Consider the following 26,392-nt stretch of genomic DNA (forward strand, 5'->3'; position numbering starts at 1 on the left):
TTTAATGTTAATTTAATGTTAGTTTAGTGTATTTGCGCCATAACTAAACCCCAGTTAGAGACAGCCATGTGCATTTTCTGCATGGTAATTTTTTTATATTCACTTTTACATTTGTGTGTACATTTCTATTTGTGTCAACTGTTATTGCATGTCCTTTGTATCAGAGTGTGTGGGAGAGAAACTATAAAACCTGAACTTTTTCTACGATCAAAACGTGGTTTCTTCAATATTTCCATTGTTGAGAAGAAATAAATGCCCCAGTTGAGGACCTCATGCGGTCAGGGGGAAATAAACTCACACCTCAGTGGTCCGGTACTCCGGAATCCAGTCTTAACGCGGACAGCACAACCCTGCCTATTCAGAACGAAGTGGGCGTGGCTCGCGGCACGACGTGTTGCGTGACGTCACGACGCATCAACCACACACATTTTGTGGCCGCCGGTGAATGGGACGACAAAAGGATCAGACGTGGCCGAGAGACGGGTCTCTTTTTACAGTTTTCTGTATGGATTCCGGCTCCGCGTTCCCTTCGCCGCCGCCGCCGCCGCCGCCGCCGCTGAGTTGGTGTCATCTGCTGGTAAGCACGTCGCTAGTAACGCTAGTCGTGCTGGAACTAGGGAACTAGTACAGCGTGCGAGCGTGGCGCCCTGTCACCTTCAGAGGAATAATCACCCGGCGTGATGCTCGAGCGAAGTCGCGTTTAAAAATGGGCTCCTCCAAAGAGGCAAAACGCCTCGAACGCTCCCCGCTCGCCGGCCTGTGTAACTCCGCAGGTTAGCGACTGTGCTAGCTAGCTTTATTTATCGACGCCAACTTTCTGTTTACTGCCATGTCCTCCCCCGGTCTCCAGTGCTGTGATGGACCGGGGACCGGCGGTCTAGTGCCCGGGAAGGTCCCAGCTTCCGCGGCTCCCCTGCCTTTTAAAAACGCCGAGATTCGGAGAGAGCCATTATTATTTATTACCACATTTACTGTTATCGCTGCTGGCGCGTTTACTCGTTGCATTTTCTTAAAAAAAGGAACAAGCCGAGAGCACATATCAAGTTTAAATGCCATGTTATTACACGTATTCAGTCAAGGATATGCCTTTTATAGAAATGATCTTTTCTGCTTATGATTTTCCTTCTTAGTGTCTGGGACATTTGCACAAACCACGCTCTTCGTTGAGTAATGGTTTTCTCTTCTTTTTTTCTTTTTTCTTTTTTTGCTGCTTAGTTTGGGTGTTTCAGTTTCTTCACGCGGTTAAGGATGAAATCAAATTTGATGTATTTTCTTTTTTCATGAAATTGGTTTAACCCTTTGGAATTTGCATGGGCGAAGTTTTCTTGTATTCCGATTTGCCTCATTGTGAATCAGAAAGTCTGCAGTGAGGGTTGTTTTTTCGCGACCCGCCTTGTTAAAGGGTTTGGAAAGGCTGCATCAGCGCCCTGTTGTCCTTTGCGTGCCATTGGATATAAGGTTCTTCGTATTGTGTTGCCTGTGCCAGCAGAGAGTTGGGTTAAGGAACCCGCGTCCTGCTGGCATCGGCTCTGGGCCGGTCAGCAACTTCGGCTCACCTGAGCGAGACCGAGTGTCTGGCCTCAGGCCGGCCTTCCCCGCAGCGCCCTGTGTGTTTTCCCATCGGTGACCTTGCTGAGGGGTCTTGCTGATAGAATAAGGCCGTTCAAGCTCGGGTTTCAGTCTCGCGGAGTTCTGAGACGTCCAGCATCGAAGCAGGGCACATTTAGCACAGTCCGAGCAGTTCGGGTTCTGCCTACCATGTGACGGGATAGATTTTTATCATTTAAAGAAACTGCACTAGCATCACAACAAGGACATGACCCGATTCCTGGATGTGACTTTACTTTAGTGTTCGTGAATGTTCTGTTCAAGAATGAGGCATACATTCCACCCTTATCACAGATCCGAATTGTATTAAAATATCACGAATAGAATTGCTAGAATTTCTTTAGGCATGCAGACAGTATATAATGTCTGTTCCAGCTGTCCTATTCGGTTTATTTTTATATATTAAGTACGTACGTTCTAGCTAATGGTACTGTGAAGACCTTGTACTGGTTTTTAAGTCTGATCACCCAGAACCCGTCCAGGCATGGGGTGCTGTTCAAGAACACGCTGAGGACTGTTTGCATTTCTTGCGCTGTTGTTTTAACCCAGGCCTCCTAGCTGTGTACTGCTATAAACCGGTGATGCCAAGAGCCTTGGGGTCATCGGGGCCATTGCTATAGAGCCGTTGTCGTCTCAGTGTGTGCATGGTTGAATGTGCAACATTGTGATAAGTATGTTTTATTAGGTCAAGTACTGTATTATTTGTGTCACTACAGACTAGGGAATAAAAGAACAAAGATCTTTTTTTAATATGCCTGTTCCACATATAGGTGACCGAGGTTTGAAGGGCTTGAAGTTCCACAGCCTGCCAGCTCCACTTTCTACAGACCTGTCGGATCAGCAGAGGAGCGTGAGAGGAAAACCAGCCCGAGTCTCTTTTATGCCACATTGTAAACAACTACAATATGATCTTATTCACATTATTTATCCAATAATATTAAAATATTTTCCTAAAAACTATTGACAGGCGAACACATGCTTTACAGCACCATTACATTTTATGTTAAATATACTGCTGTATTGCTGTCTGTTAAAATGTGCCATTTTTCAGTTCCCAGCGCAGTAATTTGTATAATCTTAACAAATTTCTGTTTGTGTAGTTGTATAGAGGTCTGCGTTAATCTCTGTTGTGACCGGTTGGATTGGCTCGCTCTGCTCTCTGTAGGCAGTGCTGACTGAAGTCATGAACCAGAGGCCTGGAGATGGCTGCACCAAGCTGACCCTGATCTGGACTCTGGCCCTGCTTCTGTCGTGCGTGGGTCGCGCCAGGGCCGAGGCAGCGCAGTCCACGGAACAAGTGCTACAGGACTTGCTGTCTCGCTATGGGGACCAGGGCTCCATCACTGTTCCTGAGCTCCGGCTCTTCTTGGCCCATCTGAGCGCGGAACAAAATGTGAGCCGGTCGGAGACAAAGCCACCAGCTAATGCAAGCCTTCCAAGGGTGCGTGTTTTTTTTTTTTTTTTTTTTCCCCCTCTCCCCATTGGTGGGAAGTTTTATTTGAACAAATAAGAAATACTATTCACAGACTTACAAATAATGATGTAGTCACACTTGCATCTGCAAGGTTTGTCTGAATTTGACCAGATTTAATGACCAGATTCTTTAACCAGTTCTGCCATTCTGAGCATCATTTTAAGATCATTGCAGAAGGCTTTTCTGATAAACAAGTAATTTTTTTTTTTAAGTGACTTGCATTAGTGAACACAGCGATCCATGGGAATTCAAGACAAATTGTTGCTGATAACGTGTCAACATTTATGCAGATATTCCATTCATTAACAACCATTTATAGCTGGAGCCAATTAACAGTGTGTGAAGTGAAACTATTATCATCTGTCCAAACGATAATGCGTATTTATTATGAATAAGAATTTGTATATACAGTTGTACATAGACATGCATATGTAGACATACCTGGTGTTGTTACCTGCTCATATTTCTATGATATCAGAAATGTTATTTCTTCTGCCAAGAGACACGTACAACACGGGAGATTTGCTTATCAGTGGTTTTATCCTTATCATTTAGTTAAAGAGATACTATGTCAGATATTATTTATAAGCTAGTGTCTTTGCACTTCAGCACACAGCATATGCAGCACTGGTTCTTTGAGATGTTGGAGACTTACATTTACGGGGTGTTTCACATTCTTCCGAGTTGCTGAAATTATTATAATTTTTTTTTCCTCTCGCCCCCCCATCAGTGTTTGCCAGCCGACACGCTGGCGAAGTACAACATGACCGAGCAGTCGCGTCTGGATGGCCGTGGCCTGCAGGAGTTTTGCCCCACCATGCTGCAGCAGCTGGACTCGAACTCCTGCAGGCCCGGCCATAAGCAGGAGTCCGACAGCGACCTGATGCAGCGGCCCTCTGATGCTGAAGGTATGCGTCATTACCTGTTTATATGATTAGCAATTACACCCTAAAGTTATAGCGCAGTTACTTTGATGACAGTGTTGTATGGTTTGATAAGGTCTCTGTGTGCACCCAAGTTACCTGTGTTTGTGTCCCAGGTGTGCCAGCTCACCTCATTCCCATGCTGCATTCGGATCTCCACGTATCACTTTTAAAATGTTAATGTCTTCCCACTTTTTTCTGCTCCTGACAGACTATCTGGGTTTAGGAGTTATTTTTTTCGTTGTCTCATAAGCTGGAATGTCTGTGATCACATGTCTCTCTCTGACAATTTCAATTATTCTTCCTCCAAAGATTTACAAGCACGCACGTGGGGTTTTGTTTTGGAAGATTATGACCGTAGGTCCCTCGTTGGAAAAAGATGACATTGGAAACTGCACGTCTTTCTCCTGAAATGATTATCTTTCGATGTGCTCAAGGTTCAATCTTTGTTAATCTGTATTGTGAAAGGAGTCTCGCATCATGCAGTGTTTGCAGGTCGAGGTTCTACATTCAGTGAAAGCATAGCTTTGGACCTTGTCCAAGGATATTTTGTGGTACTCATAATGACACTTGCTCTCTTTAGGATGACCGTATTATAATTTGTGGTTTGTTCTTACAGCCGCCCTGCAGTGTACGTCTGGAGTCATCTGAGGCCTGAGACTTCTCTGCCTTCCCCAACAATTTGAGGAAAATAGTTTTTCTTTCCACAGGAAATGGCAAAGGTTGTAATTCAGGGGGGTGTGTCTGTGTCTTTTTATCCTCAGCATTCCCACATCACAGATGGAGCTGCATAACTGCCTGCTGGTTGCAGCGTTTTAATTTTTTTTCGGGCATACGGCTTGCTAACAGCAGATCTGTTTGCTCTATTTCTGTGTCAGTGTGGGGCTTTGCTTTTCTGAGTGTGACAGTGGTGAGCGTCTTTGCCCTCACCGGCGTGTTTGTGGTGCCGCTGATGAAGACGCGCTTTATGCGCTTGGTGCTCACGTATTTCATCGGCCTCTCCATTGGGACCCTGTTCTCCACCGCCGTCTTCCAGCTCCTGCCAGAGGTGCAGTATACACCAGCGCTCCCGCACCTGCTCCACTACCTCCAAAAATCACGGGTTTTACCTTCCCTCCACTTCCAACTCTCGGACGTCTTAATGACTGATCATCTCTGTGTCTTTCTTTTTGTGAAAGGGGATTTGTTTGTTTGCTAGCCGCTGCACACACTTCCTCTCGCTCGGGGGAGATTAAGCTGGACAATGGTCAGCCTTCCTCTCTGTTCAGCAGACAGCCGTCATGCTGACCATCACCCACGCCCACCCCTTACTGTTGACCTCAGTCCACGTTTCCTCAGTAATTACAGACCTGAGTGGCAGGTGCTTGTTTGCTTGTGCTCAGAGGCAGCAGGCAAAGGGGTGGAGATTAAAGTGTGTAAATAGGGTATTTAGATCCGGGTGTGCCAAAGGGCTCCCTGTATGTGGTGCGTTTACACACCAACGATCTCTTTTGTGGGATGAATGGATGTTCAGGTGGAGCTGTGGGTGACACTGGGGGGTTTCTGTAGCTTTGGGTGCTGAAGATGTCTATCAGTTTCTTTTTGCCTTTTAAAGGTCTTGCTTGATCAACCTTGATTTAACTGTTAGAAGTTCTGAATGTCCATAGCCTGAGGTCTCACACACACACACACACACACTCACTACACCATTTATCCCTCCAGTGCAGAAGCTGCCTTCCTTATCACCTTATCTTTCAAAAATTAAAACAAAATTAATTTTTAAATTTTTTACAGTTCATTAAATTTCACTCTTCTTGATTACCAGGCTTCTGGGGAGGGGAATTATGAATGTTGTGATAAATGTGATCTCCGATCATTTAAAGCATGTGCAAACCTCACCTCTCCATGGAACCTTTAATGTCTGCAGGAGACCACATTTTTCTGGGTTACGCTATTGTTTGCCTTTTTTAAATTATTTGTCATCAAAGGCTACAAAATCTCTCCCTATCAAAGAACAGAATAGCATGAAACTAATCTCATTTTTTTTTCTTTTCTTCTCCTTTTCTACTCCTGGCCTTTGCCGCCTCTTCTTTTGTCTTTTCCTGTGACAACGGCCAGTCTGGGGTTATGGCTTCCTGTGCGTCACGGTCATCTCCCTGTGTTCGCTGGTGGGTGCCAGCGTGGTGCCCTTCATGAGGAAAACCTTTTACAAGCGGCTGCTCCTGTACTTCATAGCCCTGGCCATTGGCACTCTGTACTCCAACGCCCTGTTCCAACTCATTCCGGAGGTAGCGTGGGTAGCTGTGGGGTGGGGGCTGTACCCGGACCTGGGGCCTCAGCGACTCTCCGAGAGGGGGAAAAAAACGGGCCAGCAGTCCTGCGCCACCCCAGCAAATTTCTCAATCAGTTCAGTCAATCTGCCAAATCATGCGCTGCTGATTTATTTTTAACCAATCTGGGAATTGTGTTGTATGGAGGGTGGCCAGAGCTGGAGATTGGGGAAGCACTGAGGCACAGGGCTTTTTCTAAAGGCATTTCTCAGATCAAATCAGGTGCATATTGTAGTTCTGCCGGCGTAGAGGCGTGTGTGTCGGGGAATACATGGTATGTAGATCCACTGGTTTGGGATGTGTCCACGTTGCAGTAGATGCATTTGGTTTTGTTTTGTTTTTAAATTCTCAATTCAGACAGACACATCTACATAATTAGCTCAGCTGAAATGATATGTTTACTGGACAGTAGGGCTTCATATTTTACATATATATATTGATGTATATTTTATACAACAAAATTCTCTCCATTTACGGTCTTACAATGACTTTATTTTAAATTGTAAATATTTTTTTATTGTGTATTTCTGCATATATTTATTCATATTTAATTACAGTGTTCAGATCTTGATGATAAATTTACTATTAATTCTGCAGCCCTATTGAACAGTAATGTGTACAACATTTAAATGCCTGCTTTTCAGTGTCTTATGAGCAGCTTTCATAAAATGTTGCAACACACATGTTTGTGCGCTGTGGCCTAAAGTGCTTTTCCTCTCCCTTTAGGCCTTCGGATTTGACCCCATGGTGGATTACTATGTTTCCAAATCTGCTGTGGTGTTTGGAGGCTTCTACCTGTTTTTCTTCACTGAGAAGGTTCTGAAGATGATCCTAAAACCCAAGAGAGCGGTAATGTAATGCCTGGATTTGCTGTTTCACCATGGTGCTGGATTTTGGCAACCAGTTCATCATGTCATGTTTATCGAGATGCAGACATACTTTACAGACTACAACACACTTATTTAAATATAATTACTATCACTATCACTATCACAAGTAAGATCATAACAGGTTATCTGTTGAGTGTCTCTGAGGTCTCTCTGTGAAACGTGACATCTTAAGGTTTGTATACGTAGAACATGAGAGGAGGGAATATGTGCCTCAGAGGTGTGGGTAGGTAGGGCCTGTTTTGCTTGTTTTGCAGGGTGTTAGCTTGAGAAATGGCTACACAAAAGTGTAGGCTTTGTTGTAAAGAGCTGTGTGCTAGCTTGTGACGTAAGTGCGTCATGAAAACACCTTTTAAACGTTGGATCATAAAGTTCCTGGCACAAGCTATTGCCCACCTTTCTTCCATGTCATTTTTTTTTTCTATTTGTGCTTGAGGCACCAGCTATGAACAAAATATTTGCAAAAGAGTGATTAGGCGATTAAAAAGTGTGATAAATTCCTGCTGACGTTTTGTTTTTCTTCTCATCTGGGTTTCTCAGGGACACGACCACGGTCATAGTCATTACCCAGTGGAACACTATGCTTCCAATGGGGACATGGAGGATGGGATGACTGAGAAGCTGCAGAATGGAGAGGCAGGAGTCTCGCTGCCCAAGGCGGACGGAGAACTCAGGGGGGTTGGTGAAGATGACAAGATGCTGAACACCAGGCAGACGCTGCAGGTGAAGAAACCTCTTGTTTAGGTTTATTAAAAGTTACATTTTCATCTGTTATCAGACGCCCTTATCTAGAATAACTTAGTCAGTAGTTACAGAGACCGCCTCCCTGGGAAACACTCAATTAAGTGTTTTACTCAGGGACAAAATGGTGGAGTGGGGTTTAAACCTGGGACATTGTGGTCTTCAGGTCTATAGTAATATACAGGGAAATAATACATATAGAACAAAATAGTGGGGAAACTCTTCAGTTTATCATCACTTATCCTGTAATAGTATTTGGGCTGAGAGGGTTATCTTTTGATCATGAAAAAAGTGGGTAACACACTCAGAAGACCCAGGTTCAAATCCCGCTTACTACCATTGTGTCCCTGAGCAAGACTCAGAACCATGAGTGTCTCCAGTGAGTGACTGCCCCTGTAACTAATGATTGTAAGACACTTTGGATAAGGGCGTCTGATAAATGCTGAAAATGTAAATGTAAATATGTATAATATATTGTATGTTTTATTTCTCCCCAGTCCTGTTATAAAATAAGTCGTAGCAGACATCACATGCTTGTTTCTGTTTGGTTGGGGACAAAAGGACCACTTACTTTGCTGTTTCTGGTGCATTTTGTACAAAATGAACTTTTTTTTGTTGTTGTTGTCTGCAGCAGGATGTTCAGAGCTCTGGTGGGGGCAGAGGCCGCGGTGGCTGTTATTGGCTGAAAGGTACCGCGTACTCCGACATCGGCACGCTGGCCTGGATGATCACGCTAAGCGACGGCCTGCACAACTTTATCGACGGCCTGGCCATCGGGGCGTCTTTCACAGCATCAGTGTTCCAGGGTATCAGCACCTCAGTGGCCATCCTGTGTGAGGAGTTTCCTCATGAATTAGGTGAATTTCTTTGCATTTTTCATTTTTCCCATAACAGATGGCAGGTAATATTAAGTAGTTAATGTTTCAGTACATGATGCTAACACGCACAGTGACTGTGATTTATTATTTTTACACACATAAATTAATTCTGCTCTCCTTGCCGTGTCTGGTGCAGGTGACTTTGTGATTCTCCTCAATGCGGGCATGAGCATCCAGCAAGCGCTCTTCTTCAATTTCCTGTCCGCCTGCTGCTGCTACCTCGGTATGGGCTTTGGCATTCTGGCTGGCAGCCGTTTCTCCCCCAACTGGATCTTTGCGCTGGCAGGGGGCATGTTCCTCTACATCGCCTTAGCTGACATGGTAAGACTGGGTGGGTGTCAGCGGGAGGGGAGGGTTTGGTCACCTCTGCAGGAAGACCTTTGTGTAACACAATACCTGTTACAGATTTAACACCACTGTGACCTTTAAAGGCAGAAGTGGATGTGGCATCCATGTCATTAATTATTTTCTGCCTTTCAAAGTTCCCAGAGATGAACGAGGTGAGTCGAGAGGAGGAGGAGGATGGGGGCAGCGGGTCGCTGCTCACCTTCGCCATCCAGAATGCAGGGCTTCTTACAGGCTTCGCCATCATGCTCCTGCTCACCATGTACTCTGGGCAGATCCAGCTGGCATAGCAGTGCTCACTCACACCCTTCTGGGACCCGTCTGAGGGGCCATTAGGAATCGGTTCCTAAATCTTGGACCCTGATTGGACCTCTCTGGCAACACTGAAGGGACCTGACAGGATGAAAAAAGAATATGCACATGTACTTTCTGTTCATAAGTACAGCATTCATGCACACTGCTGAGTTCCCCACATGTTCTCCTGTTGTGGAACCTGCCTTTCACCCATTTAGAGGGAGCTGTTTTCTCTTCTGTGCAATATCTATGAGGAACTTTCAGCTCTGGCCTTCAACTCTCAATCCATTATCTCTCTTCTGTGATTTTATTATTTTTTTTGTTCCTTCTTGTCTTATTTTGTCCTGAGTGTGTCTTTGTTTTGTCTTCATCTCAGAGTAGGGATACAAAGTAACTGGAACCTTAGGCTTCAGAGACCTCCAGGGTTGAGGTCTTCTAAGGTTTGGAGCTGCTACCTTTAGTGAAAACTGTGGTGTATGTTCCTTTTTACTTGTGTGTGTGGGTCTACTGTTTTTCTTTTCCAATGCAGACCAAAACCAGTTCAAAAGAGCAAAAGCCTTCCCAAACACTTAATGTGTGTGTGTAAATAGTGAAGTTTTATTTTTCTAAAGCGTGGAAGTCTTCAGACACAAATCTGAAATGTAAAGACCAAATACAATATGATTTTCTTGAGTTTGCTCCCCCCCCCAGTAATTCCCTGTAATTTGACTAATTTGACCTTTAAAATGCCTGCTGTCTGAACTGACCATCTTTAATTTGGCTCTTAATCTGTAGCCCAGGTTTAGTTGCTGGTGCTGCCGTCTTATGACAGTGAAGGCAGCATCATCTATTTATTCTTGCAATGCGCTTGTAGCGATCAAGTACTTAACTGTTTTACCCCGTATCAGTTTAAGGATTACATTAATAGGAAGTAAAGGCAGCCTAGATTAGCACTGTAATAAACGGTCACTTAACTCTGTGTCCATAGTGTGTGAGGTTAGAGTACAGTGGGTGTGCATTTATATACTGGGTTAACGTTCCTTAAGATGTAGCCATATGCTTAAAAAAAAAAACCACTTGAGTCCAAGGCCATCTGCTGGAAAAGTAGAATTCACCTGAATAATTTTACTGAGCAATGCCTACTTACGTGATGCGTCTGTAGTATCAATATGTAATTTACTGGGAATTAATTTTTCTGAAACACACATACATTAAGTTATTATAATTGATCCACTCCATGCTGGAAATAGACTGGAAGACTGTCTGTGGGTAATGGGCATTGGATTGTCTGTATAATCCTGCGGGGCAACACTCAGGCAGGGCAAAGGTTGCTCCTTATATAAGCTTTACCTCATTTTGTCAAAGTGAATCAATAAAAACGGTGAAATTTTAAGCTGCACGTGTGTGTAGGCATGTTGGCAAGGCATCAAACATTTACAAATTACAGTGCAGCAGTGTTCTTCTGTCCTAAAAATAAATTCCTAAAGCATTGGACATGAATTCGACTCATCCTGGATTGCGCTGTTTGCAATTCTGTCACAGAATGTGTCCATTTCAAAGAATGGACAATAATTTACTTTACTTTGCTTTACTTTACGTTGCAGATGCTTTTATCCAAAGCGACTTACAAGATGAAGGACTGTGTATTTCAGCTGTTTTGGATGTGTTTGAAGCTGCTATGCACTCATTTTTGGTGTCTGGCACAAGATAGGATGTAACTATGGTACCAAAATGAATAATGTTTTAGTGATTTAAGAATTAAAATAACAATCACACAGAAATACCTAGATTGTGGCTAACTTTCCAAATTCAAGTAATAAATTGTCAAATTGTAATGTACACTTCCGAAATAATGTTGGCAAGAATTATCCTTTTAAAAAAATGACAATGAACCTAAAGTGGATTTTTTTTTTTTTTTTTATCTGACCAGAGGAAACACTCTGTTCTATCTTTTTAGATAGCAGGGGTTGTTGACCTGACCTTACTTCTGTAGTGTTGCATGTTGGAACAATGTTCTGACCGTTTTATTTGTAAAATACAAATTTGAATGTTTGTATAAAACAAATAAGTAAATAAATACAATTTTTAAACTTGTGTTGGCTGCTGTCCTTTATTTTAAGTAATGGCACTACACTCGGTGTGCAGAGCTGCTGCAAATTTCGATATGCAGTGAGTTCGAAGCCACACCGATAAATCAAATATTTAATCACAACTTACATTTACGGCATTTATCAGACGCCCTTATCCAGAGCGACTTACAATCAGTAGTTACAGGGACAGTCTCCCCCTGGAGACACTTAAGGTTAAGTGTCTTGCTCAGGGACACAATGGTAGTAAGTGGGATTTGAACCTGGGTATTCTGGTTCATAGGCGAGTGTGTTACCCACTAGGCTACTACCACAACTTAACATGAATAGACCATTCGACTCAAATGACTTTAGTACAAACCGACAAAATGAAATTGTTTGGTAGATTGACGGGCATTTTTCGTCCCCGTCCCCCCAGCGAAAAGTGTTTTCGTTCATGTATAAATTCATGACAAAGCGATGCAGGGCGCGTTTAAATTAAACACGTGACTCACACGCACCACTTCCTGGTTTAATCACATGACTGCGGTCACGTGACTCGGCCGCCGCTGCAGACCGCGGTCTCCCTGTTCAGCCAGTCTGCTGCGTCTTCTCAGGATGAGCTTCGGGGGACTCGTTTTACTTTTATTTCTCTTATTTCTTTGTAAAGCTGACTGTGTTCCTGCCGGGGTTCGGGTGAGATTTCCTGCTTTGTTTTTCCTTCTTGTCATTCTTTACTCACGCCTTCCTCCTCCTCTCAGGAGGAGTTGCTTTGTTGTTTGATGGTTTGTCCATGTATGGGGCACACAGCTGTACAGCAGTTTAAATAAAATCCTAATAAAACTAAATCTGAGTGTACAATTCCATCTTATAACTTTGTTTCGTTTTGTTTAGCTCGTCCGTCCCATTGTGACCAGACTGGGTGTTATTGCCTGTGATGATAAAGCCTGAGAATAATTAAAATATATAAATATAAATGTTTTTTTGTCTGCCTCTCTCCTGTAAGAATAATGGGCAGTCTTCTGGGTCAAACGATGAGCCCAAACCTGATTTCAAGGAGAAATATTTCTCCCAAATTCTGGACCACTTCAATTACAACTCCATGGGAAATGGTACTTACCTTCAAAGGTACCTAATTACAGGTGAGTCATTTCTTTGCATTTGGATATCTAATTATTATTATAAAAAAATGCCAAGGCAGCTGCAAGTGTTTCTTTTTGTCCTTTTAGATCAGTACTGGAAGAAAGGCCATGGCCCCATATTTTTCTACACTGGCAACGAGGGTGACATTTGGGCATTTGCGCTGAATTCAGGGTTCATAACGGAGCTGGCTGCTGAGCAGAGCGCTCTGCTCATATTTGCTGAGCATGTAAGTATCGTTTTCTTCCCACACAGTCATGTAACTGTAACCTGTGACCACGGTTCTGCTAGAGGACAATGGCAGCTCAACGAAGCTGAGAATGGTTTGGAGAGGAAATGAATTCTCTTTTTTTAATGAGTTCAAATGGACCCTGTTTCCCTCTAGCGATATTACGGCAAGTCGCTGCCTTTTGGTAAAGACTCCTTCAATATCCCTGAGGTGGGTCTCCTGACGGTGGAGCAAGCCTTGGCCGACTACGCTGTTATGATCACAGACCTGCGGAAGGAGCTGAATGCTGAGGCGTGTCCAGTCGTTGTCTTTGGTGGAAGGTAAAGTGCTGAACTGGGTGGAATGTGAGACGTTGAAGTAGCAGCTTCACTCATCTTACTTTACAGCCTGTCCCCGTTGCTCAAATTATTACTCACAATCCACTCATAGTTCAAATCCATGCCCACATTCACAATCTTCTGATTTCTTATTCTCTTCAAATATTACCCTGTTGTATTGTATGACTGTACAGTATATCTATATGACACAGATAATCATATAGCAATCGCAGCAAATCAGGGTAAAGGTGTAAAAATGTGTGATCTGTGGGATGATTTTCAGTTATGGCGGGATGCTGAGTGTCTATATGAGGCTGAGGTATCCTAATGTAGTAGCTGGAGCTCTGGCTGCCAGCGCCCCGATCCTTTCCACTGCTGGAATGGGGGATTCGGCTCAATTCTTCCGAGATGTGACTGCGGTAGGTACCGATCTGACCTCTTATAATCCTCGATGTGAACAAAATTCTTTATACGTTGGAGGCTGGACTTCTCATTATTTTCATTTCGTTGTGAATTAAAGTCATCCTGTGAATGGAAAGTGACTGCAGCGTGCGGAGTATCCAGCTCTCGTGTAGCCATGGTCGATAAGATTCATATCTATCCTGCCGTTTCTGTTGTTCCTCAGGATTTTGAGAATTACAGCCCAGCTTGTCGAGATGCAGTGGAAGGAGCCTTCCAGAAATTACAGACTCTGGCACAACTTCAAGGTTGTCTTTTCATTTTCAGTCATGGGTTTGACCATGTTTTCTTGCCAAAATACTGAATTGTCCTGAATAAATGACTTTTTTTTTTTTAAGTACAAATGATTAATATTTTGTATCAAATGTATGAAATGAACTGTGGAAAAATATTCTGCAGTTGCCATGAGAGAAACCTGAGAATATTGATGACTCTGCTATATGTTAAACTTCCATGGCAGACTACGCCCGTATCAAGACTGAGTTTGCACTGTGCAAAACACCATCATCGTCTCAGGACGTCCACCAGCTGAACGGTTTCCTGCGCAATGCCTTCACCTTAATGGCCATGCTGGATTACCCCTACAGCACTGAGTTCATGGGCAACATGCCGGCCCACCCGGTCAAGGTAGGACCGCGTTTTCACTGAGAGCGACGGGCTTTAATGTTGTTGCTGGATGACCTACTGCACCGTATCCTTACTTTGGCAGGTGGCCTGTGACACCATGCTGAACCGCACTGATCTGATGGCAGCTCTCAGGGACACCGTTGGTGAATTTTTGTTAAACTCCACTATTGTTGCAGCATGCTTCCGTTTTGTTTTGCTAGACCTCCAGACAGTAAGACAGTGATCCTCTGAAATCACCTCATTACGGAGGTCATTAATGATCTCATGATCTCATTGACCCACCTAAGTCTATGGGTGTTTATGGAGGCTATTATAAAGCATCACATTAAAGGGGAAATGTGTTTGTGTGTGTGTGTGTATGTATATATATATATATGATTTATAGAATTTATGGAGAACCATCCCTGTTTTCTAACTGAAGAGTGTGAAATGCTGTAATTACTGCAAATGTTCCTAAATGTGTCCATCACAATTTATAGCTACTGGACTTTGCATCAGTAATTGAACAAATAACCTTTTCCGCAATTAACGAGATTCACTGCACGATAATTTTAATATCGTCGCCATCATCTGTATAATAACATGAGTCTGGGTCTGTGTGTTTTTTGCCGTGATTATTTTGTACAGGCCATAGTTTCCTGCATAAGACAGTCCTGTTATTAATTACGCTGCGTTATCCTCCGCAGGCATTGTGTACAACTCGACGGGGGGCATGACCTGCTTCGACCTCTACGCTCTGTATGTGGAGTGTGCCGATCCGACTGGCTGTGGTCTTGGCTTCGACAGCCTTGCCTGGGATTATCAGGTACGCAGCGCTGAAGCCTGATCCTCTCTGCTGACGGGTGGCGTTCGATCCAGCGCGTATTTCCCCTGTTCTGCAGGCCTGTACGGAGATCGAGATGTGCTTTGAGAGCAACAATGTGACCGACATGTTTCCTCCAATGCCGTTCACCGAGCAGCAGAGGCAGCAGTACTGTGCTAGGAGATGGGGTGTTCTTCCTCGATTGGGGTGGCTCAAAACTCAGTTTTGGGGTGACTGTGAGTATCTGAGGCTATATGGCAACTATCTAACAGAACTCTTCCTATCTGAAGGAACATGTGCTTTCCTCATCCAATGACACCTACCATGTTCTGAAAAAATCTTTGTTATGGATTATGGGATTGGCTGGATGAGACTTTATCAGGATTCATTTGTGCCACAGCACCACAGTCACTGCAAAGTAGTACTACTTTTAATGCATCGTCCTATATGCAGCATTGTTGACTGCCAGCAACATCATCTTCTCCAATGGCAACCTTGACCCATGGGCCAATGGAGGGGTAAGATCATCACTGACTGCTTTCTCAGTTGTAAAATTCTCTTAATATGTGAAATAAATGCTAATAATTAAAATTTCTCTTGATTGGAAACCATAGATTAGGAAGTCTCTGAGCTCATCGCTGATAGCCATCAACATTGCTGAAGGGGCACATCATCTGGACTTGAGGTATGGGCGAGGACGCTGTTAAAGTGCTTGCTTTTAGCATTATTACATTCCATCTATTTATGGTGATCATGTTCATATTACCTCAAAATGATGAAAATACAAGTATTTGCTAACTTGAGATTTATTTTCTCAGGGCCTCTAATCCATCTGACCCAGATTCAGTTGTGAAAGCTCGCCAGAAGGAGGCTGAAATCATTGCTCAGTGGGTAAAATTGGAGAGGCTCAAGATGTCTACATAGACCCTAAATGCAAAGATCAGTGTAAAGCGTTTTTGATTTTTCTTTTTTATTCATAATTACACAGATTGGAAAGTTATAGCATTCATGTCATGTGTGCTTGCATTCATTCAAAGTCATACTGTGGAATGTAAATATGAACATCTTTTGTAATTATAATGGTACGAGAATAGCTTTTGATCATGTGTGCCGTAGCTATGGAGCCACGTTTGTCAGATGTATTATACATTTTTAGAATAAAAAAAAATAAAATAAAGTGATCTGAAAAATTGTTAGTTGAAATAATCCTTTAGGTCACAATTGATATTTAGTAGTCACTGAATCCCCAAACATACACATTGAATGCACAACTGGGTTAAACTGAGGAGGTGGCTGTTACACGGTGTAGTTTACTTCAGTTTACCTACCGAAAAAATACTAATAATTATTCATGAACATCAACTGATTAAGTGGTCTCTTTATTTCTGTACATGAAACAGTTGATTATACACATGATTTCATAAAAAGTACATGAACTCAAAATACACAACACCAAGCTCTGCTTTCTGAGCTCAAATGAAATATTCACAATCACAGCTACTTTTATACAAAATCCCGTTCTTCACGTTCAGAGTCAACGGTGAATCTGCCACTGACCATCATCGTTAGCGGAACGTTACCGGGCACATCTTTGGTTGGTCAGTATTGACTAGCCCAGTTTTTTTTTTTTTTTTTTTAAATCTCCATGTGCATGGGGAAAAGCCCTTAAGATTGAGAATGTTGTTGGTATTCGTTTTTATGTAGCAAAAGTATAAAAGCACAGTGTGTACATGTTCACAGACTATAGCAGATGTAGAGAATCTCTTATACTGCCCCCCCCCCCCCCCCCCCCCCCCCCCCCCCCCCCAATGTCTGTATGCAAACCCTTCTGTCTTCTTAATGTCAATAATACCTCAAACAGTTTTAAAATATTTCAATTTCACTTATCTACAATCGTTTCAAATCACAAAATATACATTACATTTTCATTCTGTGGAGAATAATGCTTAAATCTGCTTGAAAGGCACAAGTGAGATTCTCAAATTTTGGAAGGAAAAGAAAAAACTATCCATAGTTTAAAAGTTAATTCATGTAATTTCTCATTCATTTAGAAATACAGCCTATGCCTCTCAAAATCAATGAAGTGAAGAACACAAACCTTGATCGAAGGTGGCCTTCAAATGAGAATTATTGAAATTAGTATTGTACACAATAATTAAACATTTAAATTACTTATCTCTTATACTATAAACCACATCACTTATTTCAACTACACATTTAAAAAGTCAATACAAGTGAAGACAATCTAGAAACTGAAGGGATATTCAAAAATGGACCAACAAACCATCTGCTGATGTGACACGATGTCCAAAAAAAAAAAAAAAAAAAGTGATAAGGAAGTCCGTAAGGAAAAAAAACGAACACGCATCTCAATTACTAACAGGATTGGCAATCGAAGGCAGATTTCACGACTGGATTATCAGTTCATGGTAGAATTCGGCACACCACACGCACCATGACGCAAAACAAATCTAAAAGACTAAAAACACACATTTCTACCAACGTAGCAGCAGATCCTCAAAACCTAAAACACTAATGAGAAATCGATCATTACAGCCTGATGTCTGCAGACCGGGTAGGAAAAAAGTGATTCACAGTATCGGAGTTGGGAGTTGGCATCACATGGTTTGGAATAATAAACTTTTTTTATAGGCTGAAGGTGTTTTACAGGCCAGCAGTTCTGAGAAAAGGGGATCTTTTCAGGAGAAGAGTATGGCAGTAAAAATGAAAAGGCGGAGCTAAACAGACCTTCCCTCTGCATCACTTTCAATATAACAGACCATGCCCGAGTGAACCGGAGGCGATTATCTGGGCTGTCCTGAATGAACCTCCTCACAGATCTTCATCAGTCTGAAAGGTTATCTCGGTTTCATGGTTTTGGGGGCACTTTTGGCCAGAACACAAAAGAGCCCTAGGAATAAATGACAGATCTACTTCTCATCAGCCCAGTGGACCATGTTTCTCTACCAGCAAAGAATAACAATGACGACAAACCCACAGAACAAACTAGAAAAGCCCAAAGCTTGCAGTGAGAAACGTGTGCAAAACACCAGCACTTAAGATTTGAATAAGGTTGATACAATCACTTCCTACAATCTCACAACTCCAACAGTTAGGGTAAAGTGTAAATCCAGGAGAAAAGCAATGAGATGGCAGTTTAGCATTGAAGCTATACAAAAGCCGGAGAAAAAACAACAGCCCGAACCCTGAGAAATGTGCAAGTACAAGTAAGACTTCTTGGGACTTCACTCAGCTTGAGACCATATGGGCAGAGGATGGGCCTCGGTGTTGAAAACGTATTTATCCAGACTGATCGCGTCAGAGTCCTCAGAGAACAGAAGGTAGAAATACTTCAGGGTCTCTCCCAGGAAAAAACTCTCCATCTTGTCACGGGGGGCTGGGGTTAGCCGGGTCTCGAAACGTTGTTTATGGAAGTGTATCCTCCCGTAGGAACCTGGGGAGTAAACGGGTAAGTTATATGTAATTAGCCAGCTCCAGGTTATTAATGCACTGATGATTTTGGTAAAACTGAATGTGGTAAAACATAATAAAATATGAGGCTTGATAATGCTTTAAACCACAGATTTACATTTCTACTACTCACCCGTGTATGTTTATTAAAGCTCTGGAAAATCTCCCACCCCCACTTCTGATACTTCTTGTCCTTGGTGAATTGATACAGGTAGAACAGGCTTTCAACGGTCTCTGGGCGAAGCAGATTGTGTCTGTCGGCAGGCTGAGGGAAAAGAATCAGGAATTTAAGTTTATATTAAAAAAAAAAAAAAAAAAAAACAACAACAGAAGAGGAAAATGCAGCATCTCACCTTCACATCTACATCCTGAGTGCTGCCGCTGTGCATGTTGAAGTGTACTATCTCAGGACTCAGGCCCGTTTCCATCTGAGCGTACATCTGGTAGCAGCTCTCCATCACCTGCTTGGCTAGTTCCATGTGCTCGGCAGGCAGGCCGTGGTGGGCGCCCAGTGCCAGCGTGCCAGGCAGGAAGCAAACCAAATGGTCCTGAGAGAACAGAATTTTTTTTTTTTTTTTACACATTTACTGGTAGGCTGGAGTGTTAAAGGATTCAAACAGAGGATACAGAGCCAAACGCCCACAGCGCCACTGCTAGCGTTAGCCATTTTGTGGTTGTGTTATTGGTTAAAAGCCTGCTTGCACATCTATGTAATGTTGTCTTGCTGCCATGATTTCTAAGAAATCTTTCAACATAGGATCCTTTTGGAAATGTCGCAACATTATTCTACACAACATATACCGCATCATTCTTGTGCAGCCCCTCCATGGAAATTATTTTTGTAGATTTTGCAAATTGTTATACATGCAGTAGCGTAACAAAGCAAAAGATCAACCAACCATTTTAGGGCTGAAGTGGCCATGGGATAGCTCTCCCACAAACTTCAGGCCGAGGGGAGAGGACTGCTTGACTAAATGCTTCTTCACTCCCTCCAACGCCTGCAGGTAGTCCTCCAGCAACCTGAAGAAAACGTGTTCTTAATACCCAGGATCAGAGAGTGACCTGAGCATGCAGACAGGATGTGTGCTTTTTTGTGCCTGTTGACACACAACTCTGTCATATGATACATCTGACATCTAGACATTAACAACAGAAACGGCTTCTGATTGTTTGCTGGTGCGTCATACTGCATAAAATGAAGAAGAGACAAAACGTCTAACCCTCGAGTTGTACAAATGCACCCCATCAACAGCTTCCTTCAAAACAGGATCAGATGTTCAACTCACTCCACTTCTTTCTTGCCTCCCTGAATCCACTGTTTCAGAAGGTACTCATAGTAGCTGTCCGCTCTGGCCCCCAGAGTGAAGACGCCGAGGTGGGTAAACTGGCCGTTGTTGGTGTTGATGAACATAGGCACCAGGCCGTCTTGCTTGCCGTCCAGCTTGTGAATGTGCTTCATAATCTCATTTACTGCAATCTGAAAATACCACAGGAGACAGTGGGACTAAACAGGCAATATTTGATACACTCATTAAAGGGTTTAAAAACGTTATACCAGCATTATAAATATCAAAAGCATAGTGTCAAGTATTTCACACAGAAATGAGGGAAAAAAAAAAAAAAGGTCTATAAATGTAAAGCATGTGTATGTATAACATAATATATCAGTGCAGCCAATGATTGGTATTTTTCAGCCTTTCTTGAACTACAAAAATAATCTGAATGTAAGTAGTATTAAAATTCACAGATCGCATTTATATATCGCCCCCTTGTGGGGAGAGGCCCTCCCCACTAGTTTAGTCATACCTGGTATCGGGGATCTTGTGTGAGACGACTCAGCTCTCTAAACTCAAGCTGGATGCTTGTGACCTCTGCAACCGTGCTGTCTGATGTCCAGCGAGGAGGGTGTGCTGTCCCCTTTCCGATGTTAACATCGGAGTAAGGAATTTTGGATGGGGTGTTAAAGGCTGGCATCAGTCGGATTCCAATATCTTTCTGCAGGGTTATGAAAACAGCTCTGTTAACTGGTCATCTTCTTGCAATAACAAAACACAGTATCAGAGGCAGCAGCAGTTTGGCTTTTCTCTGTCTGACTCACAGCTTTGTCCAGGAACAGACTGTCTCCAGTCAGATGGTATGTGCTCAGCAGGCCACCAAGGATACGGATGGTGCTCTCAAACAGATTGACATCCACATTCTTGTTGAATGACAGCTCAGCAGCAACCAGGGTTTTAAGCTTCCGCCTCAAATTCTTTAACAAAAAGAAACCCAGAGCAAAAAATATATAGAAAAAAGCCAGATCTGAATATTAGCCCTCCTTAGTTAAACATTGACCCCAGGCTGGAATCTGGCGAACTGTGCCAGAGGAACAATCCTCCACCTGAACGTCAGCAAGACAAAGGAGTTAAGTAGTGGACTTCAGTACAAAAGCAGGAGAGACCTACCAGAACCCCTGTCATCACAGAGCCCAGTGGAGAGAGTGGACAGCTTCCGTTACCTCGGTGTTAACATCACGCTGACCTGTCATGTCCTGTCACATCAACACCGTGGTGAAAAAGAGCCCGGCAGCGTCTCTACCACCTCAGACGCCTGAGAGACTTCAGACTGCCCTCCAAGGTGCTCTGGAACTTCTACTCCTGCACCATAGAGAGCATCCTGATGGGAAATATCTCAACCTGGTTCGGGAACAGCACCATGGAAGGACAGCCGAGCCCTACAGAGGTGGTTCGATCAGCCGAACGAATCATCCGTACCAAGCTCCCTGACCTTCAATCTATCTACAGCAAACGGTGCTTGCACCAGGGCCAGGAAGATAGTGAAGGACCTCAGCCACCCCAACAACGGACTCTCTCTCTGCGGTGATCAGGGAAGCGCTTTCGCTCCCTGAAGTCCAACACAGAGAGATGAGGAGGAGCTTCTTCTTCCGCAGGCTGTCAAGCTCTCAACAACAGTACATGAACTCATGCACTTTCACCTCCAATCACTCCGGACTCTTTTGCACAAAATGACTCTGCGCTTTTTAGGTCCTTACTGCTCTTTCTTTATGGCTCTTTCTTCTTTCTTTAAACATTGTAAAAACTGGTAACTCATTTGCAACACTTTCACCCTACCAGTGTACACATAATTTTATGTTAAAGACGTAAAAGTGTAATACTTGTGTATGTTTGCAATATTTGCATATTGGTTCATTGTTTTACTTGCAACATTTGCAATACTGTGGTCTGTAGCAGTTGCAGAAAGCATTTCAACTGCACATCATACCATGTATGACTGTGGTATGTGACAAATAATTTGAATTTGATCTTTGTAGGATTCCTCAGTAACAAACATCAAAAGGTACCAATGATCTGTGCAAGCAGTAAAGTAGTGGCAATGGACAAGGCATAGAAAAAAGGGTTTAAATACATTGATCTCTAAGTGTCCCAAAAAAAAACAAATGACCTAATTACTTTTACATTCAGACAGCAGGTTAGGAATTACCTTCCTTCAAGCCCATGATCCACATGGTGTCCAAAGCATCGATCAAGGTCAAACCAAACCCAGGCCAAACCACTCTCCGTATGACTTAGAGACTGGTTTTAGCTCATCGTGACCCCAGGCAAATTCTTTATACCCCTTCCATGCATGTCTGAAGGCCTCCCTCACCGCCTCAAGTTTGGTCATGCCTACAAAACAGAGATAACTAATAAGGACATATGCTGGAAGCGATTGACTTCCGTCTTCATTCAACCCAATAGTGCATTTGGGAAGTGTGTCAATGTATTAGTTTTGCAATATAATTATATCACAGACAACATACACAATCTCCTGTAACACCTCACAGCCTACCTTGCTCCTGGATGGTTGGGTTCTCAGCTTCTACAAGACCTGCATCCTTATTCTGCTGACCCTTAGCTGAGGGATCGATGGCCTGGTCAGCTTCAATCAAAGATCCACGCCAACTACACACGCAAAAAACAAAACAACCAGGATTACGAAGCTTTAATTGCATAGCCTTATCCTGCATGAATTCAACGCAAAGGTGACTCACCTTATGACAGGAGACTTCTCTCCATTCTCTTCCTCTCCATTCTTCTGCTCAGTCCTGTTCTTATCATTAGCCAGTGGGTCTGAAGCGTTCTTCTTCTGTAAACGGTTCTGCAGCACAGGAGGTCCTCTCTTATGCGGTGCCTTCCGCTAAATGTCAAAATTGTGGAAAACAAAATGGAGACAATTGTTGAAAGCTACATTTCTTACAAATGTCAGAAAAGAACAAAGGTGAAAAGCAGTTTGGTGTTGGACTCCTGCAGTTAGCTAAAAGGCAAGGGGACCAAGAATCAAACATCCTACAACAACAAGAACAGTCCAAAGTTGGCAAATGTTCCACAACTGGCAGACAAAACACAGACCTCCCTATCCAGGGAAAAATGCTGAGTAATGAATGAAACATTTCCGAACTGGGTTCAAACATCATTCATCTGTGTCTGACTGTGCTTTCAGACATATAGCCTAAAACACTCATGACCAAAAACAAATGTCTGACATGTAGACAGTCTCACAGAAGGGAACTGTTGCCTTAAAAAAAAAAAAGAAAAAAAAAAAGTTTTTTTTAAATAAATAAAAGAAGAAGAGTCTACAAATTTACATCACTTATTTAGGTCTGTACACATATGAAGGCAGTGAACACAACAAGTGCCATTTACATTTCTTTGTTCTTTATTAGTTATCAAAACGATCAAAAAGCAATCATGACAAAAAAGGATTTATTATTAAAAGGTGTATAAACTGCAATGTTAAAACACCAATGCAGTCACCTGGCCTAACACATGATGGCCCTTTGTCATGCACGTGTGTATAGAAAAAAAAAAAGCATCATTGTGGTTGGTTAGACCAGCAAAAACATTTTTTATTTAGATAATTATATCTGAAGTGGATGAGATTTTCTCAGTTGAAAGCGCAATGCTTTAACCTATATTCTGAACATGCCCCTCATAAAGTAGGTTTCGGTGACATTTAAAAGTGGGCACACTGACCTCGGAGGGTGGCTCTGGAAGAACAGGGCCAGGTTTCTTAATCTCGAGTGCAAAATGCTTTAGACCATTTTCTTTGTGTTGACCCCCATCATCTTTCCATTCTTTGTCTGAGAGTCCTGAACACAGGGAGGGGAAAAACAAAGACATGAATTCAGAATCAAACTTGCACATGAATGGTCACTCCTAACATACTGGCTCATCTGTCTGGTTACCTGTAATACTGGGATATGCTGCAATCCCACAAATTAAGAGCAGCACGATGAACACAAGGACTGTGCAACGTTGGAGTCGCGATAACTGTTTCCATTTCTACATAACAGAAAAAAAAAAAACATAGAAACTTTATGTTGTGATGCAATAGCTCTTTATAATGTTCATATGTTCATAGATTGGAGATTGTGTGTCTAAGACTGAAGGTGAATGTAACACATATTTGCTTTTAAAATAACAAATGCGGTCACATAGTGGTAATTTGTTGTCAGCAAAAGTACTAAATTAATTTGCCCTTGACTCAGGCATCCTCACTTACCCTCCAGCATGACTGCCTTCTCCACTGTTTTGCATTGGTATAGTTGCCCCCTCCCTGCTCAGTAAGACTTAGGGAAATGAAATCTTTCCTTGATGGCGAGAGCATCTCTCCTCTTCTGCCCAATGAGATCTCATAAAGTCAGTACCAGCGATGACAATCGGAGCTGTAAAGACATTAGGGACATTGTGGTCACACCCATTGGAGAAGGCTGCACAGGCATGGCAGGTTTGAGATTAATAAGACAGTCAGCCATGGGAAAATTTGGCTACCACACTCTGGTTATAGATTTTACACCATCCTTCTGCTGGTAAGGGTCCAAACATGTTATTTAGGCAGCTGCGTGTTGCCAGGTCTTATAAAACGGGTCAGCTAAAGTATAAAAAGTACAAAGACTTTTGTGAGTGTGGAATTTGTGAGCCAACCGAGGGTGGTAGTAGTTTAGCGGGTAATACACTCGCCTATGGACCAAAAGACCACGAAGTCACAAGCTCAAACCCTACTTCCTACCACTGTGGCCATGAACAAGACACTTAACCCTGAGTGTCTCCAGGGGACAGTCCCTGTAACTACTGATTATCAGACGGCCTTTTGCAGAGCGCGTTATAAATGCAGTAAATGTAATGTTGCCGTAAATGTAAATGAACGCCTTCGTGTAAACTACTGTCGTGGAATTTTGACTACACTTGGCAACACAGCACATTTACCGTAAATTAACGTAGCGAACCAGCTACAGATGTCAACAACAGCCCGGTGGTCAACTGGGCGAAGTAATTTGTTCGTGAACAACAGGTTTTTATTTAGCAACAGGTCACGCTATACGTGCAAACGAACATTATCTTACGAGGAACTGCACAGTAAAGCTAGCTGACCAACGTGCGTGCTAATGCTAGCTGCCTGCTGACCGCCGAATGGTTAGCCTGGCCGCTAACACGAGTTCTTCTACAGACTCACCCCAGTCGACAGGTCCTCGGCGCCTGGGTAACTGGTTTAAACACCGTGGCACCAGGGCCTGCTGCCCACCTACAGTCGTCCGCGCGTCGTCATTTCGCCGACAGATGACCACCAGCCGTCACCCAACGCAGTCTGTCGGCCAGAAGCCCAGTCCCCCTCTCATGTCGCCATCCGACTCTGACCCGGGTCCAGCGTGCAGGGAGACATGAAGAACTGGGGTCCCTGTCGTCACACCAGCCGTCGGATGTCTTCCTGGGCGCGTTGACACCCGAAGGGGAAACATGAATAATTCATGAGCTTCTGTCCTGCGACTGGCGTGTACATTTTATGTGGGCGGGGTACATGCATCACAAATTCCTGGGCGATGAACACATGGGCGGAACACAACCATGACCTACCTTCTCCATCCTTTTGGTCATAGACAAAGAAATTCAGCGTGTCGCTGGCAATTAGGGCTAAATTTAATTTTCATTTCATTATTTTTACTGATATTTAACCGAATGCATAATAATAAACATAATATCAAAATCGGACGCTTCCATGGCGGACGTAGAATCTGGCGCAATCAGCTATAAATGAAAAATTGCAATTTTCTCACAGTCATCGTAACCTTTAAAAATGTTCTGGTCAGTGAAGCAATTAGAAACGACAGCGCCACCAAAGCCGCTGCTCTACCAAAAAAGTTACTACGCATGCGTGCGCGTACACGCACGCACACACACCACACACACACACACACACACACACACACACACACACACACCGAGAAATTACGGCATAATAGTGGAAGCTTATCGTGTTTGTATGCTTACAATGTATTAAAATGTAGGCGCTTACTCCCCACCAGACGTCAGTCTACACGTCACAGGTATCGGACGTGTATCGCGACTCGGATGACTTGCATTTACCAACAAAACGTGCAATACTGTTGTTTTATGCGTACAATAACAACGAATAAAAAAAACAGCACAAATCCCCAGAAAATGGACTGATGAAGTACATGTGAAATGCTTTATATATTTACCATAAAGTTAAAACAATCGGCAAGTACATGAACACAACTGAGAAACACATAAATGTTGCAATTACAGTTACTGATTCAAATAATGTTTAATGACAATTCACAATAATAAGATTTAAACTCTGGGTATGGGTTGATCGCTATATTTAAGATGTTTTTTTAAAAAAGGATCATGAATGTGGATCAGGAAATTGTCAGATAAAAATGAAATGTTAAATATTAAGCATATTTCTTAAACATTATGTGTCTCCAATTTGGAGCACACTGCTTCAGAATTTCTTGCAGTAAAATGCACAGACCTCTGGTCCAACTTACCTGAAAAAATTTAAT

At 42.9% G+C, this 26,392-nt stretch overlaps 3 protein-coding genes across 6 annotated transcripts; 2 read left to right on the forward strand and 1 right to left on the reverse strand.

The window, feature by feature from the left end:
• The first annotated feature begins 375 nt into the window (after positions 1-375).
• slc39a14 (solute carrier family 39 member 14) lies at positions 376-10,525 on the forward strand. Of its 4 annotated transcripts, none has more exons than XM_028996736.1 (10): positions 376-577; positions 2,379-2,498; positions 2,774-3,049; positions 3,813-3,990; positions 4,884-5,053; positions 7,041-7,163; positions 7,742-7,924; positions 8,574-8,799; positions 8,957-9,141; positions 9,303-10,525. In XM_028996736.1, the coding sequence occupies exons 3-10, from the start codon at positions 2,792-2,794 to the stop codon at positions 9,453-9,455; spliced, it is 1,476 nt and encodes a 491-aa protein (XP_028852569.1). In that variant the 5' UTR covers positions 376-577; positions 2,379-2,498; positions 2,774-2,791; the 3' UTR covers positions 9,456-10,525. The 4 variants fall into 4 exon arrangements, with proteins under 4 accessions (XP_028852569.1, XP_028852568.1, XP_028852571.1 ...); XM_028996735.1 differs by lacking the exon at positions 4,884-5,053 and adding an exon at positions 6,103-6,272; XM_028996738.1 differs by lacking the exon at positions 4,884-5,053 and adding an exon at positions 6,103-6,272 and having other exon boundaries at positions 8,577-8,799.
• A 1,536-nt stretch (positions 10,526-12,061) lies between these two features.
• On the forward strand, positions 12,062-16,270 carry dpp7 (dipeptidyl-peptidase 7). The gene is made up of 13 exons (XM_028996281.1): positions 12,062-12,200; positions 12,511-12,646; positions 12,734-12,873; positions 13,030-13,193; positions 13,474-13,609; positions 13,816-13,897; positions 14,110-14,276; positions 14,359-14,419; positions 14,963-15,081; positions 15,158-15,314; positions 15,532-15,596; positions 15,693-15,763; positions 15,897-16,270. The coding sequence occupies exons 1-13, from the start codon at positions 12,123-12,125 to the stop codon at positions 16,000-16,002; spliced, it is 1,482 nt and encodes a 493-aa protein (XP_028852114.1). The 5' UTR covers positions 12,062-12,122; the 3' UTR covers positions 16,003-16,270.
• Positions 16,271-16,888: 618 nt separating this feature from the next.
• Positions 16,889-25,329, reverse strand: man1b1b (mannosidase, alpha, class 1B, member 1b). The gene is given in 16 exon segments (XM_028996441.1): positions 16,889-18,482; positions 18,485-18,532; positions 18,683-18,814; positions 18,903-19,097; positions 19,449-19,569; positions 19,836-20,026; positions 20,356-20,544; positions 20,648-20,850; positions 22,030-22,084; positions 22,087-22,214; positions 22,378-22,490; positions 22,580-22,725; positions 23,562-23,677; positions 23,774-23,870; positions 24,091-24,253; positions 25,042-25,329. Coding segments are annotated over 15 exon segments (1,998 nt in total). The 5' UTR covers positions 24,196-24,253; positions 25,042-25,329; the 3' UTR covers positions 16,889-18,323.
• Between the last annotated feature and the right edge of the window lie 1,063 nt (positions 25,330-26,392).

This window comes from Denticeps clupeoides, chromosome 11 (genome assembly GCF_900700375.1).
Source record: "Denticeps clupeoides chromosome 11, fDenClu1.1, whole genome shotgun sequence".
Taxonomy (NCBI): domain Eukaryota; kingdom Metazoa; phylum Chordata; class Actinopteri; order Clupeiformes; family Denticipitidae; genus Denticeps; species Denticeps clupeoides.